This window comes from Dreissena polymorpha, chromosome 3, assembly GCF_020536995.1.
Source record: "Dreissena polymorpha isolate Duluth1 chromosome 3, UMN_Dpol_1.0, whole genome shotgun sequence".
Lineage (NCBI taxonomy): Eukaryota > Metazoa > Mollusca > Bivalvia > Myida > Dreissenidae > Dreissena > Dreissena polymorpha.
This window is the reverse complement of record NC_068357.1, coordinates 87,096,962-87,116,368: the sequence shown is the minus strand read 5'-3', so window position 1 is coordinate 87,116,368 and position 19,407 is coordinate 87,096,962. Positions and strand designations below refer to the sequence as shown.

The window sequence follows — 19,407 nt, the reverse complement described above, 5'->3', positions numbered from 1 at the left end:
ACCGTATACGATGCTACATATGTTTATTTTATTACTATGTTTATCTCTGTGCCATAATTGTATGTGAAATATCAAGTGTTTAGACGATGTGCACTGTGCAAGTCTGAATAAATGAGTACAGTCTTGTCTCCACAACCGTGCGAGTGACATGTACAATGTAACAAAAGGCATATACCCGCCAAGTCCACAATTACTACAATTACGACCTAGTCTAATTTGCGTATATAAGTGGCGGCTCCCGGCTCCAGAAATTTCCGGATAAATAAACACACCTTGGAAGGTAGTAGCTATTAGATAGCAGTTAAAGTATTTATGACATTAAAATAATTACACATAAAAATTCTTAAATCCAAATACATTGTGTTATAATAAAAATGAGTTTTTCGTTTTCATTCACAGCTTCAAACAAAAGGGTAGTAGGTCAGTGATTTTTTTTAGTTTACGTTTCTTAACTATGAACACGTTATTTTTCACTTTAATTATGATGTTCAATTACAGAAATTGTTAAGGATTAAACAAATTCAAACGTCAATCGATATGGTTAATTAGTTAAATACATTTTAATTGAAGACACTAGCGATTTATTTCATTATAAAAATTCACTGAACACGTTAATAAATATAATAGATTATCCATTTAGGGTTTTAAACATAATGTTAAATACATCATAGACGACCTAAGACTTAACAAGATGCGGTTCGCTTAATGTGGTATTATGAACGAGTAATGTGTGGTTAAATGAGCCACCATAATATTAAATTGCAACACGGTCATAGTGACTTCATGAAGCAATATCTCCTTAATAATATGACTTCAATTTACAACAGTCCTGTCATTTAAACGGTCACTTAATCAAATTGGGTGAGCGAAGTACAATAAATCATTCTTACACGTATAGTGGCTTGCAGAAGACATAGCTGTATTGTCTTCAAAGTAGTGGTTTATATAAAATACCGGTATCAGTTAAACAAACATTTAAAGAAAAGACGTAAAATAGTATAAAGTGTTCGTTTTCTGTTTGATATGAGAGGAGGGAGAAGATACTTTTCACTGACCACATATTATGATGTTTAAATAAATAAATCACGAATTAATTAAATTATCAATTTACAAGTACTAGTAATGACCCCTGAAAAAATCTTTCCAGTGTGTTTGATGTGTCATTAATTTTCATTTTTTTATAGACAACTCCATATTAAACGAACAGTTCAATTGACAAATGAAAAATTTTACACCGTTTTTATGTCCAACAAGTCCTAACAAAAAACTGTTTGATACAAGCAACTGGCTACTACCGCGACTTACTCTAAATTGTGGCGCCGACCCTGAACTTTGTTTGTATTCATGGTTCCATAGTTTTTTGCTAATTCGACCATATTTGCAAAATTAATTCAATATGAGCCTCGCTCTGCGAAAACGGTACTTAATGCATGTGCATAAATGTTGTCCCAGATAAGTCTGTATGTGCACTCATTTTTTATGGATTTTTTAAAAATAGTTAAAATGATACATTTATTTAAACGATATATTATAATAAATAAGTTTGAACTGTTTTTCTATATAGTTTGAGTACAAAAAAGTGTGTCTACAGATTGAGCTTTATACAAAGAAATACATCATGTTCAAGAACAGATTTATTTAGCCCCAAAACTTCAAATGTAGGTTGGGTGTCTGATTTCTTTGATGTTTGAACAGGTAAAAATACAACAATACAAATACTCATTATCCAAAATCTAAATATGTTTAAACAAGAGATGTGTTTGTCAGAAACACAATGCCCCCTTCTGCGCCGCTTTGAAGCCATATATTTGACCTTTGACCTTGAAGGATGACCTTGACCTTTCACCACTCAAAATGTGCAGCTTCATGAGATACACATGCCAAATATCAAGTTGCTATCTGAAGCGACATAAAAGTTATGAGCATTTTTTCGAAATCTAAACGCGAAACCTAAACGCAAAGTGTGACTGAAGGACAGACAGACGGACAGTCCGATCACTATATGCTCTCCTTTGGGGGCATAAAAACGTGATTGAATGTGTAGCGTTTATTATGATACATTTTGTGAATAACATGTAAGTTGGTGTTTCAATGACACTTTTCAAGCACAAACAACTCGAGCAGATTTAGGAACCAACTGACATACTAGTTCTTCTTGCAGTGATAGGGATTTCAAGAAAAAACATTAACATATTATATTTTTTTATTAGTTTAATGCTATCATACCTCATCAAACTACAATAATACATTATCATTACTGTTGTCAAATATAAAAATATAAATACATATAATACATCACCTACAACAATACAAAAGCTATCATTATATAATTCAAATTTATCTTAATACGTGTAGAAAAGGGAAATTAACTATAGAACATGCCTTGACATTATGTTTTGTTCTTACAAACGTATTGGATTAATGATTCACATAAATATTTGAAACTGCAAATAGACTGCTACAGGATGTTCTTAATCTTAAATTTTAAATCAAACAAGACTATTGCCAAGCAATAAAAGTCCCCTACCGGCTCCACCATTGTCAGAAATTCCACCATTGTCAGATTTTTTTTTAATTTGTTGCCATAGCAACCAGAATTTTTGACGTAGGAACAAAATGAAATGACGTGCATAATGTCCATATTGCCATCTATCCATGTTCCAAGTTTCATGAAAAAATATTAAGAACTTTTAAAGTTATCGCAGGATCCAGAAAAACACCATTTTCAGCAGTATTTCTATTCTATGTGTTGCCATAGCAACCATAATTTTAGACGTAGGAACAAAATGAAATGACGTGCATAATGTCCATATTGCCATCTATCCATGTTCCAAGTTTCATGAAAAAAATATTTAGAACTTTTAAAGTTATCGCAGGATCCAGAAAACCACCATTTTCAGCATTATTTGTAGTCTATTTGTTGCCATAGCAACCAGAATTTTTGACGTAGGAACAAAATGAAAAGACGTGCATAATGTCCATATTGCCATCTATCCATGTTTCAAGTTTCATGAAAAAATATTAAGAACTTTAAAAGTTATCGCAGGATCCAGAAAAAAAACACACCATTTTCAGCAGTATTTCTAGTCTATTTTTGGCCTTACCAACCAAAAATTTTGACGTAGGAACAAAATGAAATGACGTGCATAATGTCCATATTGCCATCTATCCATGTTTCAAGTTTCATGAAAAAATATTAAGAACTTTTAAAGTTATCGCAGGATCCAGAAAAAAACACCATTTTCAGCAGTATTTCTAGTCTATTTGTTGCCATAGCAACCAGAATTTTTGACGTAGGAACAAAATGAAATGACGTGCATAATGTCCATATTGCCATCTATCCATATTCCAATTTTCATGAAAAACTATTAAGAACGTTTGGAGTTATCGCAGGATCCAGAAAAAACACCATTTTCAGCAGTATTTCTAGTCTATTTGTTGCCATAGCAACCACAATTTTTGGCGTAGGAACAAAATGAAATGACGTGCATAATGTCCATATTGCCATCTATCCATATTCCAAGTTTCATGAAAAAATATTAAGAACTTTTAGAGTTACCGCAGAATCCAGAAAAGTGTGACGGACTGACGGATACAAAACCATAAGTCCCCTCCGGTGAAACCGGTAGGGGACTAATAAAAGTATTTCAGAAAAAAAAATCACTTGCAAAGTTAATAGAAAATTAAATTTTAACCTTTCAATCAATTAACTATTCCACATCACTGTTCGCGCAACAAAATGTGTATATAGACCAAGTCAATAAATACTACACACAATATAGGCCCCTACATAAAAATAAATTCTCTAAATTTCTCAAATACAAATACATTGAGCTAAATATACTGTTTGAGGATACCTTTAAATAAATATTTTAACACCTACACTATACAATCACTTAAATGGAAAGCAATGTTCTGGGCGAACCTGATAAAATACCATACAAATGGGCTAAGAATTCTTATGGATGTCAACTCTTACTAGTAAAAATCACACACAGTTTGATTCAAACAGAAATAAACACAATACACTAACTACAAATAAAGCACACTCACTTAGAGAATAGATCATAAAATATCACAGACTGTTTGAGAGTAACAAATGAGATACAAATGCCCACTTCTCTTGAAATCTTCTATAGAATATAAAATAAAGTGTACATGAAGTTATTACGTGTACTTGTTTCTATTTTGATTGGTCCAATTTTCTTGCAGTGGTTAACCTGACTGAAAACACAACTTATTGAATCGGATGATTCAAATATAATCAGATACATTTAATACAATCATAAACACTTAATCTCTTTAAAAAAAACTCAGATGCATTCATTTCAGTAAAAGTATTAAAAGATTTATGTCTGGTATTTTGCTATAAATATTATAACATACATGCCATACGTCCCGGATTTTCCCCGAAATGAAGGACGTGTCCCGCAGTCCCGGAAATCTGTCAAATGTCCCGGAATTTACTAAATCCATGTATACATGTACCTTATCTTATGCTTTACTGCACCTCGAGTCGGTGTTCCCAATAATCCGCAGGGTCTCCATGGCAATGCCTACCCGAATAGGTGACAACGCTACGTGTCAAAATCGATCAATTAACAGGGGTCCTGTTATCATATCGATTGTCTCACTTTCGCAGTCAAAACGAAAAGGCGGCTTTGTTTAATTTGGGTGTTAATTGGCTTTAATATACTGCGTTATAATTTCCCACTGCGTAAGGGCAAAGGAGTTGTTCACACATCTGAAGATTCTTGCGGTTGTGAATTAGTCGGGCGTGAATAACCCCGTGTCACTATCAATCTATAGTTTCAGTGGCTTTGTTATGCCACACTAATCGGTCCGTATTGTGTACTCCTCCACGATAAAATCACGAACGTTACTTCGGAGACTTTTGATGAAAACATCGATGTTGACCTCGTGGAAATTGTGCATTTTATGCATAGTTCAGTTATATGAAAACATTTATTTTTACGCGATATTAAATTAAAAAAACAACACACACACAAAGTGTAACTTTATCGTCTTTAAGATAATTAATTATTGAAACAATTACTGTAACGTATACTAATTAAACAAAATGCGAATCGCCTATTAGGCGGATATATTATACGATTTAACGTTGCTAGGCGCACCTGCCCCTTACATCATTTCAACGAAAATAAATTGTGACTCGGCAAACATGGCAAATAAAGATCGAATTAACGATGGAGATCATACACTTAGAAAAGATTAATGAAATGCCTGTGAAAATCAACAATGCATAAAATCAATTTAGATGCTAATAACATGTTTGTTAGTAATGTACTCAATTTACGATGTGAAAAAAATGCGTGCCAAAAATGCATATATGTCTATATATATATCGCTATATGTATACATGTCCCAGAAAATCTGCAAAAGTCCCGGAATATTGAGCGCAATGTCCCGGAATTGGTCTGAAAATGTATGGCATGTATGATTATAAAGACATCTACTTTCTTACTGAGTTAGTTACTCGTTGGAATGTTGAAATGCTTAACTAACATGCATCAATCACTTTGTGTTCCCATTGTCGGTAATGTCAATCTCTGAAAGATCACTTTCCTCCTGACCCGTTGGCAAGGTCAAGGACATCTGAAGCTTTCCAGTACCCTGGGTTGCTAGGCGCTGGATTTCAGATAAGGTCATTGACCCCTCTGACCCATAGGAGTATCCCAGACTACCCTGCCCTCTGCTTCCTCTCATATCTGCTGAGCTCCTAAGAGACGAGCGTTCTGATTGGCCGGTTTGTCTCCCCCCTTCTGATTGGCTGAAGCTCTGTGAAAGGTATCCTGATTGGATAAGAGCATCCATGTTCATCTGGTCTGGGGTCATCGTTCTGGTGCCATGGTCACTTCCATAGTAGCCTGTGAGACAATATGTTGAGGATTTAACAACCCATTACAATTGTACTTGACTGTTACTTAAATAAAAACCTGTTTGTGGTTGTGTACTAAACATGGGATGTTAAGAAAAAGAAACATGATGTTTTTTATTTGAAATGAACCTCAATTGACATACATGTCACAGCAAAAACTGATAAAAGAGACTTGCTGAACACACTTTGATTTTACGGCACAAAAATTATATGCTTTTTGTTGCTGTTACATTAAAAAACTGCTACAATATATATTGATATATAATTTAAAATTTGTTGTTGGATTTTATTGGTTAATAAACAGCAATTAAGATTTCTGGTAATTAAAGTAAGAAGTCATATGCAAGAATTGTTTTATACCCATGCATCTGCAAAGAATTGATTTTTGGACATATAAATACCAACAATGTGAAAATAATAACATGATGTGATGAATATTAGGTAATTGAAATAACAACTAAATTGTACTATGCTGTGCTCAGGCCCATGACTTCTTTTTCCTTTATAAATGATAAGCTTTACAACATTTGTTTGAATATACATCATAAACAAGAGCACCGCATAACGAGTGCCAACGCTCGGCTGCGAGTGCATTTTTGTGACCTTTGACCTAGTGACCCAAAAATGGGTGTGGAGTGTAGAACTCAACAAGGGGCATCTACATATGAAGTTTCAAAGTTGTAGGTGGAAGCACTTTGATTTTAGAGCAAAATGTCAAAGTTTTAGCACGACGCCGGCAGACGGGGGACGACACGACAAGCTGGCTATGACAATACCTTGGGTTTTCTCAGAAAACAGCCGAGCTAAAAATAATGTTGTTAGAAAACTACCCATTAATGAAGAGCAAACATATGATTTAGAGCTAAACCTGGCAAAGTAAAGTATAAATATCTTCTATCAGCCAATAGTATGATAGAATAACAAATTAACCATATCATGCAAAAATGGGTCTTGCACCATGTGTGGGCAAGGTAGTTCCAGAACAGCCTGCGCATTCATGCAATGTTTTGTTGTCTCATTAGTGGACAGGGTAGTTCCTGATCAGACTGCTTGGATGCACAGGCTGGTCTGGAGCTAGTAAGTCTATCCATATATGGCATACTCAAACAACAAGGTCAACCCACCTCCAGAGTTCTCCATTGAGCCACCAGATGCCTGTAGCTCCGAGGATCTGTTCAGTGGCATCCTACGTCTTGCCTGGGACTTGTCTGAAATAGATACAACACATACTGTGAAACACGTAAATACAAAAATAATGTGTAACAGTAAATTAATAGAGAAAGGCGGGACAATAGCTAGATGTTTTGTTGTCAAAGACATACATTTAATATTTTGTAGCTAGTGTTATAGTTATGCATCTGCCATGTAGGTGCAACCAGTGTCTCTGAGTCTGAACATAATAAAAGACATGCAACCAGGAAATCTCTGTATATAAATTAACATTTGCAATATTACTTATCATTGTTTTTTTTATGCACCTGGATCGAAAGATCGGGGGCATATTGTTTTTGGCCTGTCTGTCTGTCTGTAATTCATTGTCTGTGTTAACTTTAGTTAACTTTTTGAATATTGAAGATAGCAACTTGATATTTGGCATGCATGTGTATCTCATGAAGCTGCACATTTTGAGTGGTGAAAGGTCAAGGTCATACTTCAAGGTCAAAAGTCAAAAAATACAATCCAAGGGAAGTAACAAGCTTTAAAAGGGAGATAATTTCTAAACCTGCAAAATGATATATTGAACTTTTATTTCAAAGCGGGGCATTGTGTTTCTGACAAGCACATCTCTTGTTTAATTCTGCAATATTTTTTTGCAAACATTCAATTTCAAATGTAATAAAAATAAAAACAAATTTAAATTTTCCATCACATATAACAATAATTTCTAACTCACTGGGCGATGGTGATCTTGCCGCAGCCATCATCATGCCTTGCCCCTGGGTCTGTCTGCCCCCGGGCATGACCCTCCCAGCACCCTGACCACGCCCCCTGGACATGTGGCTCATACCAGGCTGGTCTTGGGTCTGGCGTTGCCGGTCGTCGAATGTGGAGCTACGCTTGAGAATCCCACGTGTGGGACTTGCAGATCTTTGCTCATCATTCAGGTCACCTAGAGATACACATGTCAATCGTTCAGTAAAAAAACCTACCGGTAATGTATTTGATACAAAACTGTTGTATCTCATATACTAGCATTGCTTCTGGTAAAACGGGGTTAAATGCATGTGCATAAAGGGTCATCCCAGAGTCTGCATAGGCAAATCAGGTATTAAACTTTCCGTGTAAACTGGATTTTGAAAAATTAAAAAAGCAGGCTGATCTGGGATGACACTTTACGCACACAAATTAGATAAGATTTTTCCCAGAGCAAAACTTATATATAAGATACAAGAGTTTAACACTCAACCTTTGATGCAAACATTCAAAATGTTTTTTTAGAATAAAATAAAAAAAACAACTGATTTCATGTTGTCTTAAGAGTGTTATAGTGTCAGTGGCGCTATACTACATAGCTCAGACACCTCTGTTCCCTTAGTATGCCATTTATATAATGCTGACACAAATGTGAGCAACATACTCTGGAAAAACTGGGCTTTATGCATGTGTGTTAAGTTTTTACCCAGATTGTGAAGTCTGTACAGGCTCATTAGGAACGACATTTCCAGCCTAGACTGGATTTTCACTTAGAAGAGACTTCCTTTAAACAAATCATTCCATAAAATCAAAACAAAGGGTCGTCCCTGATTTGACTAATCAGACTGCACAGACTATCAAGCAAAAACATTTATGCAAATCCACTAAGGGTGTTTTTCTCAAAGCGAAGCTCATTTGTTAAGTATGCAAACTAACCTCAAACATGTCTGATGTACCAGTGCAAAAATGTTATGTTAATGCACGAGTACGATTTTGAAGATTGACATACCATGAATTTACTTTTTTAGAAATTCAAAACCTCTTTATAGAATACGGTGTAACTTAGGTCTACAAACAGTGGTAGCTCAATGATACCAATGTTGAATTTGTTCTCAGGGTTCACAATTTAAGAAGTAAAATGTATATTGACCTCAGAAAGACATAAGTATTGTATGACCCATTTTTAAATGAATTATTAAAAGGGCTGTGGTGACATGTTATATATTAACAAATTTTTTATGTAAATTAAGTATGATGAATTACTGAGACCTATGCACATAAAGCTTAATAATACTTTGAATGCCAAATTATCAGTTATATATTGTGCAAATACAAAATTGATGGAAGTCAATAAAACATATAAAATTAATTGTTTCTGGTTAAATGTCATAATTAATTATGTTAAGGTAATGACATTAATTAATACTTGACAGTATAATCGGTCAGCTATTATATAAATATTACTGCAAATGTGGATTTTATGCAAACTACTATAATTATAGAGTTTTAAATCAACCATTAAAATGTTTAATTGTTCAATATAATTAAAATGTTTAATTGTTCACATACTTTTGTAACGGGAACATGGGTACTTAAGACCTTTAGGAATTAATCTTTTCACTATGAGCTAAGGACTATGGACTTAACATTCTAAGAGGCGAAAGAAATTGGTATATTACTACATTTATGCATGGGAACATTTACAAAAGGAATTATTCATAGAGTATCTGAAACAATTTTATTTTATAGATAAGAAAGATTCCATGATGTATCTCATAATCCATCTTATTTCAAATCGAATGGCCTAGATTTTAGAAAACATACTAATCTTGGGGGTACAAACAAAGATGACCCAAGTAAATGTTTAAAATATCACAAACAAATTATATTTTAGTGTCTAAATGAAACAATCATCTGTGAATACAACTGATCAGCTTTTTTCTTCAAAGTCTCGAAAGTTTAGAATAGTCAATAAGTCAGAGGCGCTCTGAGAAAACAGGTCTCAATGCATGTGCATAAAGAGTCATGCCACATTAGACTGCGCAGTCTGCAGGAACAAACCTTACCGCCTAGACTGGATTTTTTTTTTACAAGAGATTTTCTTGAAAGAAAAATTCCATAAAAGCGACCCTGATTAGAATATGCTGACACGACACACATGCATTAAGCCATGTGTTCCCAGAGTGCTGCTCATGTTTATTCTCACATACATGACCTAAAAGATTAATGAAAGATGATGTGAAAACGCAAACCTTCAAATGAGACACGTGTAGACTTTTGAAGGTTAGCAAAAAGACTTACTGAATGCTTTAAATTATTTGGGAACCGTTTTTAATTATACTGGAAATTTTCATGTAAATAAAGAATATTTACGTGGAAAAGTACTTACAGTTATGAATATTTTATTTTACAAATGTTAAGAGTTTGGCTTGAAATCAAAAGTACACAGTATTCGATTCTTTTGTTGGACCTGTACTGAATAACGAATTTGCGATATGGTGTAAAACAAAGTCAATGTAGTAGGAATGGGTACACTTAAAGTTCTGTAAACGATTGTTTAACGTGAAGCAAAATGTATGTAATGCTGTCGTGACGAATTGCGTTTGTTGTAACGCATTAGATGTCGAAGATGAGTTTAATTTTGTTTGTAAATGTCCTACGTTGAAATTAGAAGAAATTATCTAAAAACAAACGTTATACATATAACATAAGGCAATCTGTTTATAAACCCTACCAATTGCTGAATACAACGAATTAATTTGAACTTATTAAGTTAGCCAAATTTGTAAAAGAAGCTCTGATTTTAAGAAATATTTCCCTTTGTTGTTACTTAACTTCAAATAGTAATCCCCCATATGTAAGTATTATACATAGCCTTTATGTAACCGTATACGATGCTACATATGTTTATTTTATTACTATGTTTATCTCTGTGCCATAATTGTATGTGAAATATCAAGTGTTTAGACGATGTGCACTGTGCAAGTCTGAATAAATGAGTACAGTCTTGTCTCCACAACCGTGCGAGTGACATGTACAATGTAACAAAAGGCATATACCCGCCAAGTCCACAATTACTACAATTACGACCTAGTCTAATTTGCGTATATAAGTGGCGGCTCCCGGCTCCAGAAATTTCCGGATAAATAAACACACCTTGGAAGGTAGTAGCTATTAGATAGCAGTTAAAGTATTTATGACATTAAAATAATTACACATAAAAATTCTTAAATCCAAATACATTGTGTTATAATAAAAATGAGTTTTTCGTTTTCATTCACAGCTTCAAACAAAAGGGTAGTAGGTCAGTGATTTTTTTTAGTTTACGTTTCTTAACTATGAACACGTTATTTTTCACTTTAATTATGATGTTCAATTACAGAAATTGTTAAGGATTAAACAAATTCAAACGTCAATCGATATGGTTAATTAGTTAAATACATTTTAATTGAAGACACTAGCGATTTATTTCATTATAAAAATTCACTGAACACGTTAATAAATATAATAGATTATCCATTTAGGGTTTTAAACATAATGTTAAATACATCATAGACGACCTAAGACTTAACAAGATGCGGTTCGCTTAATGTGGTATTATGAACGAGTAATGTGTGGTTAAATGAGCCACCATAATATTAAATTGCAACACGGTCATAGTGACTTCATGAAGCAATATCTCCTTAATAATATGACTTCAATTTACAACAGTCCTGTCATTTAAACGGTCACTTAATCAAATTGGGTGAGCGAAGTACAATAAATCATTCTTACACGTATAGTGGCTTGCAGAAGACATAGCTGTATTGTCTTCAAAGTAGTGGTTTATATAAAATACCGGTATCAGTTAAACAAACATTTAAAGAAAAGACGTAAAATAGTATAAAGTGTTCGTTTTCTGTTTGATATGAGAGGAGGGAGAAGATACTTTTCACTGACCACATATTATGATGTTTAAATAAATAAATCACGAATTAATTAAATTATCAATTTACAAGTACTAGTAATGACCCCTGAAAAAATCTTTCCAGTGTGTTTGATGTGTCATTAATTTTCATTTTTTTATAGACAACTCCATATTAAACGAACAGTTCAATTGACAAATGAAAAATTTTACACCGTTTTTATGTCCAACAAGTCCTAACAAAAAACTGTTTGATACAAGCAACTGGCTACTACCGCGACTTACTCTAAATTGTGGCGCCGACCCTGAACTTTGTTTGTATTCATGGTTCCATAGTTTTTTGCTAATTCGACCATATTTGCAAAATTAATTCAATATGAGCCTCGCTCTGCGAAAACGGTACTTAATGCATGTGCATAAATGTTGTCCCAGATAAGTCTGTATGTGCACTCATTTTTTATGGATTTTTTAAAAATAGTTAAAATGATACATTTATTTAAACGATATATTATAATAAATAAGTTTGAACTGTTTTTCTATATAGTTTGAGTACAAAAAAGTGTGTCTACAGATTGAGCTTTATACAAAGAAATACATCATGTTCAAGAACAGATTTATTTAGCCCCAAAACTTCAAATGTAGGTTTGGTGTCTGATTTCTTTGATGTTTGAACAGGTAAAAATACAACAATACAAATACTCATTATCCAAAATCTAAATATGTTTAAACAAGAGATGTGTTTGTCAGAAACACAATGCCCCCTTCTGCGCCGCTTTGAAGCCATATATTTGACCTTTGACCTTGAAGGATGACCTTGACCTTTCACCACTCAAAATGTGCAGCTTCATGAGATACACATGCCAAATATCAAGTTGCTATCTGAAGCGACATAAAAGTTATGAGCATTTTTTCGAAATCTAAACGCGAAACCTAAACGCAAAGTGTGACTGAAGGACAGACAGACGGACAGTCCGATCACTATATGCTCTCCTTTGGGGGCATAAAAACGTGATTGAATGTGTAGCGTTTATTATGATACATTTTGTGAATAACATGTAAGTTGGTGTTTCAATGACACTTTTCAAGCACAAACAACTCGAGCAGATTTAGGAACCAACTGACATACTAGTTCTTCTTGCAGTGATAGGGATTTCAAGAAAAAACATTAACATATTATATTTTTTTATTAGTTTAATGCTATCATACCTCATCAAACTACAATAATACATTATCATTACTGTTGTCAAATATAAAAATATAAATACATATAATACATCACCTACAACAATACAAAAGCTATCATTATATAATTCAAATTTATCTTAATACGTGTAGAAAAGGGAAATTAACTATAGAACATGCCTTGACATTATGTTTTGTTCTTACAAACGTATTGGATTAATGATTCACATAAATATTTGAAACTGCAAATAGACTGCTACAGGATGTTCTTAATCTTAAATTTTAAATCAAACAAGACTATTGCCAAGCAATAAAAGTCCCCTACCGGCTCCACCATTGTCAGAAATTCCACCATTGTCAGATTTTTTTTTTATTTGTTGCCATAGCAACCAGAATTTTTGACGTAGGAACAAAATGAAATGACGTGCATAATGTCCATATTGCCATCTATCCATGTTCCAAGTTTCATGAAAAAATATTAAGAACTTTTAAAGTTATCGCAGGATCCAGAAAAACACCATTTTCAGCAGTATTTCTATTCTATGTGTTGCCATAGCAACCATAATTTTAGACGTAGGAACAAAATGAAATGACGTGCATAATGTCCATATTGCCATCTATCCATGTTCCAAGTTTCATGAAAAAAATATTTAGAACTTTTAAAGTTATCGCAGGATCCAGAAAACCACCATTTTCAGCATTATTTGTAGTCTATTTGTTGCCATAGCAACCAGAATTTTTGACGTAGGAACAAAATGAAAAGACGTGCATAATGTCCATATTGCCATCTATCCATGTTTCAAGTTTCATGAAAAAATATTAAGAACTTTAAAAGTTATCGCAGGATCCAGAAAAAACACACACCATTTTCAGCAGTATTTCTAGTCTATTTTTGGCCTTACCAACCAAAAATTTTGACGTAGGAACAAAATGAAATGACGTGCATAATGTCCATATTGCCATCTATCCATGTTTCAAGTTTCATGAAAAAATATTAAGAACTTTTAAAGTTATCGCAGGATCCAGAAAAAAACACCATTTTCAGCAGTATTTCTAGTCTATTTGTTGCCATAGCAACCAGAATTTTTGACGTAGGAACAAAATGAAATGACGTGCATAATGTCCATATTGCCATCTATCCATATTCTAATTTTCATGAAAAACTATTAAGAACGTTTGGAGTTATCGCAGGATCCAGAAAAAACACCATTTTCAGCAGTATTTCTAGTCTATTTGTTGCCATAGCAACCACAATTTTTGGCGTAGGAACAAAATGAAATGACGTGCATAATGTCCATATTGCCATCTATCCATATTCCAAGTTTCATGAAAAAATATTAAGAACTTTTAGAGTTACCGCAGAATCCAGAAAAGTGTGACGGACTGACGGATACAAAACCATAAGTCCCCTCCGGTGAAACCGCTAGGGGACTAATAAAAGTATTTCAGAAAAAAAAATCACTTGCAAAGTTAATAGAAAATTAAATTTTAACCTTTCAATCAATTAACTATTCCACATCACTGTTCGCGCAACAAAATGTGTATATAGACCAAGTCAATAAATACTACACACAATATAGGCCCCTACATAAAAATAAATTCTCTAAATTTCTCAAATACAAATACATTGAGCTAAATATACTGTTTGAGGATACCTTTAAATAAATATTTTAACACCTACACTATACAATCACTTAAATGGAAAGCAATGTTCTGGGCGAACCTGATAAAATACCATACAAATGGGCTAAGAATTCTTATGGATGTCAACTCTTACTAGTAAAAATCACACACAGTTTGATTCAAACAGAAATAAACACAATACACTAACTACAAATAAAGCACACTCACTTAGAGAATAGATCATAAAATATCACAGACTGTTTGAGAGTAACAAATGAGATACAAATGCCCACTTCTCTTGAAATCTTCTATAGAATATAAAATAAAGTGTACATGAAGTTATTACGTGTACTTGTTTCTATTTTGATTGGTCCAATTTTCTTGCAGTGGTTAACCTGACTGAAGACACAACTTATTGAATCGGATGATTCAAATATAATCAGATACATTTAATACAATCATAAACACTTAATCTCTTTAAAAAAAACTCAGATGCATTCATTTCAGTAAAAGTATTAAAAGATTTATGTCTGGTATTTTGCTATAAATATTATAACATACATGCCATACGTCCCGGATTTTCCCCGAAATGAAGGACGTGTCCCGCAGTCCCGGAAATCTGTCAAATGTCCCGGAATTTACTAAATCCATGTATACATGTACCTTATCTTATGCTTTACTGCACCTCGAGTCGGTGTTCCCAATAATCCGCAGGGTCTCCATGGCAATGCCTACCCGAATAGGTGACAACGCTACGTGTCAAAATCGATCAATTAACAGGGGTCCTGTTATCATATCGATTGTCTCACTTTCGCAGTCAAAACGAAAAGGCGGCTTTGTTTAATTTGGGTGTTAATTGGCTTTAATATACTGCGTTATAATTTCCCACTGCGTAAGGGCAAAGGAGTTGTTCACACATCTGAAGATTCTTGCGGTTGTGAATTAGTCGGGCGTGAATAACCCCGTGTCACTATCAATCTATAGTTTCAGTGGCTTTGTTATGCCACACTAATCGGTCCGTATTGTGTACTCCTCCACGATAAAATCACGAACGTTACTTCGGAGACTTTTGATGAAAACATCGATGTTGACCTCGTGGAAATTGTGCATTTTATGCATAGTTCAGTTATATGAAAACATTTATTTTTACGCGATATTAAATTAAAAAAACAACACACACACAAAGTGTAACTTTATCGTCTTTAAGATAATTAATTATTGAAACAATTACTGTAACGTATACTAATTAAACAAAATGCGAATCGCCTATTAGGCGGATATATTATACGATTTAACGTTGCTAGGCGCACCTGCCCTTTACATCATTTCAACGAAAATAAATTGTGACTCGGCAAACATGGCAAATAAAGATCGAATTAACGATGGAGATCATACACTTAGAAAAGATTAATGAAATGCCTGTGAAAATCAACAATGCATAAAATCAATTTAGATGCTAATAACATGTTTGTTAGTAATGTACTCAATTTACGATGTGAAAAAAATGCGTGCCAAAAATGCATATATGTCTATATATATATCGCTATATGTATACATGTCCCAGAAAATCTGCAAAAGTCCCGGAATATTGAGCGCAATGTCCCGGAATTGGTCTGAAAATGTATGGCATGTATGATTATAAAGACATCTACTTTCTTACTGAGTTAGTTACTCGTTGGAATGTTGAAATGCTTAACTAACATGCATCAATCACTTTGTGTTCCCATTGTCGGTAATGTCAATCTCTGAAAGATCACTTTCCTCCTGACCCGTTGGCAAGGTCAAGGACATCTGAAGCTTTCCAGTACCCTGGGTTGCTAGGCGCTGGATTTCAGATAAGGTCATTGACCCCTCTGACCCATAGGAGTATCCCAGACTACCCTGCCCTCTGCTTCCTCTCATATCTGCTGAGCTCCTAAGAGACGAGCGTTCTGATTGGCCGGTTTGTCTCCCCCCTTCTGATTGGCTGAAGCTCTGTGAAAGGTATCCTGATTGGATAAGAGCATCCATGTTCATCTGGTCTGGGGTCATCGTTCTGGTGCCATGGTCACTTCCATAGTAGCCTGTGAGACAATATGTTGAGGATTTAACAACCCATTACAATTGTACTTGACTGTTACTTAAATAAAAACCTGTTTGTGGTTGTGTACTAAACATGGGATGTTAAGAAAAAGAAACATGATGTTTTTTATTTGAAATGAACCTCAATTGACATACATGTCACAGCAAAAACTGATAAAAGAGACTTGCTGAACACACTTTGATTTTACGGCACAAAAATTATATGCTTTTTTTTGCTGTTACATTAAAAAACTGCTACAATATATATTGATATATAATTTAAAATTTGTTGTTGGATTTTATTGGTTAATAAACAGCAATTAAGATTTCTGGTAATTAAAGTAAGAAGTCATATGCAAGAATTGTTTTATACCCATGCATCTGCAAAGAATTGATTTTTGGACATATAAATACCAACAATGTGAAAATAATAACATGATGTGATGAATATTAGGTAATTGAAATAACAACTAAATTGTACTATGCTGTGCTCAGGCCCATGACTTCTTTTTCCTTTATAAATGATAAGCTTTACAACATTTGTTTGAATATACATCATAAACAAGAGCACCGCATAACGAGTGCCAACGCTCGGCTGCGAGTGCATTTTTGTGACCTTTGACCTAGTGACCCAAAAATGGGTGTGGAGTGTAGAACTCAACAAGGGGCATCTACATATGAAGTTTCAAAGTTGTAGGTGGAAGCACTTTGATTTTAGAGCAAAATGTCAAAGTTTTAGCACGACGCCGGCAGACGGGGGACGACACGACAAGCTGGCTATGACAATACCTTGGGTTTTCTCAGAAAACAGCCGAGCTAAAAATAATGTTGTTAGAAAACTACCCATTAATGAAGAGCAAACATATGATTTAGAGCTAAACCTGGCAAAGTAAAGTATAAATATCTTCTATCAGCCAATAGTATGATAGAATAACAAATTAACCATATCATGCAAAAATGGGTCTTGCACCATGTGTGGGCAAGGTAGTTCCAGAACAGCCTGCGCATTCATGCAAGGTTTTGTTGTCTCATTAGTGGACAGGGTAGTTCCTGATCAGACTGCTTGGATGCACAGGCTGGTCTGGAGCTAGTAAGTCTATCCATATATGGCATACTCAAACAACAAGGTCAACCCACCTCCAGAGTTCTCCATTGAGCCACCAGATGCCTGTAGCTCCGAGGATCTGTTCAGTGGCATCCTACGTCTTGCCTGGGACTTGTCTGAAATAGATACAACACATACTGTGAAACACGTAAATACAAAAATAATGTGTAACAGTAAATTAATAGAGAAAGGCGGGACAATAGCTAGATGTTTTGTTGTCAAAGACATACATTTAATATTTTGTAGCTAGTGTTATAGTTATGCATCTGCCATGTAGGTGCAACCAGTGTCTCTGAGTCTGAACATAATAAAAGACATGCAACCAGGAAATCTCTGTATATAAATTAACATTTGCAATATTACTTATCATTGTTTTTTTTATGCACCTGGATCGAAAGATCGGGGGCATATTGTTTTTGGCCTGTCTGTCTGTCTGTAATTCATTGTCTGTGTTAACTTTAGTTAACTTTTTGAATATTGAAGATAGCAACTTGATATTTGGCATGCATGTGTATCTCATGAAGCTGCACATTTTGAGTGGTGAAAGGTCAAGGTCATACTTCAAGGTCAAAAGTCAAAAAATACAATCCAAGGGAAGTAACAAGCTTTAAAAGGGAGATAATTTCTAAACCTGCAAAATGATATATTGAACTTTTATTTCAAAGCGGGGCATTGTGTTTCTGACAAGCACATCTCTTGTTTAATTCTGCAATATTTTTTTTGCAAACATTCAATTTCAAATGTAATAAAAATAAAAACAAATTTAAATTTTCCATCACATATAACAATAATTTCTAACTCACTGGGCGATGGTGATCTTGCCGCAGCCATCATCATGCCTTGCCCCTGGGTCTGTCTGCCCCCGGGCATGACCCTCCCAGCACCCTGACCACGCCCCCTGGACATGTGGCTCATACCAGGCTGGTCTTGGGTCTGGCGTTGCCGGTCGTCGAATGTGGAGCTACGCTTGAGAATCCCACGTGTGGGACTTGCAGATCTTTGCTCATCATTCAGGTCACCTAGAGATACACATGTCAATCGTTCAGTAAAAAAACCTACCGGTAATGTATTTGATACAAAACTGTTGTATCTCATATACTAGCATTGCTTCTGGTAAAACGGGGTTAAATGCATGTGCATAAAGGGTCATCCCAGAGTCTGCATAGGCAAATCAGGTATTTAACTTTCCGTGTAAACTGGATTTTGAAAAATTAAAAAAGCAGGCTGATCTGGGATGACACTTTACGCACACAAATTAGATAAGATTTTTCCCAGAGCAAAACTTATATATAAGATACAAGAGTTTAACACTCAACCTTTGATGCAAACATTCAAAATGTTTTTTTAGAATAAAATAAAAAAAACAACTGATTTCATGTTGTCTTAAGAGTGTTATAGTGTCAGTGGCGCTATACTACATAGCTCAGACACCTCTGTTCCCTTAGTATGCCATTTATATAATGCTGACACAAATGTGAGCAACATACTCTGGAAAAACTGGGCTTTATGCATGTGTGTTAAGTTTTTACCCAGATTGTGAAGTCTGTACAGGCTCATTAGGGACGACATTTCCAGCCTAGACTGGATTTTCACTTAGAAGAGACTTCCTTTAAACAAATCATTCCATAAAATCAAAACAAAGGGTCGTCCCTGATTTGACTAATCAGACTGCACAGACTATCAAGCAAAAACATTTATGCAAATCCACTAAGGGTGTTT

The 19,407-nt window shown here is 34.5% G+C and overlaps 2 protein-coding genes across 3 annotated transcripts in view; both read right to left on the bottom strand.

Annotated features, from left to right (window-relative positions):
- Window positions 1-5,006: 5,006 nt before the first annotated feature.
- LOC127875132 (uncharacterized) lies at window positions 5,007-10,080 on the bottom strand. Its single transcript, XM_052419966.1, has 4 exons — window positions 10,066-10,080; window positions 7,794-8,009; window positions 7,024-7,107; window positions 5,007-5,888 (listed from the first exon to the last, which is right to left on the bottom strand). The coding sequence occupies exons 2-4, from the start codon at window positions 7,903-7,905 to the stop codon at window positions 5,536-5,538; spliced, it is 549 nt and encodes a 182-aa protein (XP_052275926.1). The 5' UTR covers window positions 7,906-8,009; window positions 10,066-10,080; the 3' UTR covers window positions 5,007-5,535.
- A 2,810-nt stretch (window positions 10,081-12,890) lies between these two features.
- Window positions 12,891-19,407, bottom strand: part of LOC127875117 (TALPID3 protein-like) — a 159,351-nt gene continuing 152,834 nt past the window's right edge. For both annotated transcript variants that reach the window (XM_052419939.1, XM_052419940.1), the window contains 3 exons: window positions 18,492-18,707; window positions 17,721-17,804; window positions 12,891-16,585 (listed from right to left, as the gene is read on the bottom strand). In XM_052419939.1, coding sequence (XP_052275899.1) covers window positions 16,233-16,585; window positions 17,721-17,804; window positions 18,492-18,707 — 653 coding nt within the window. In that variant the 3' untranslated portion in view covers window positions 12,891-16,232. The remainder of the gene's footprint in view (window positions 16,586-17,720; window positions 17,805-18,491; window positions 18,708-19,407) is intronic.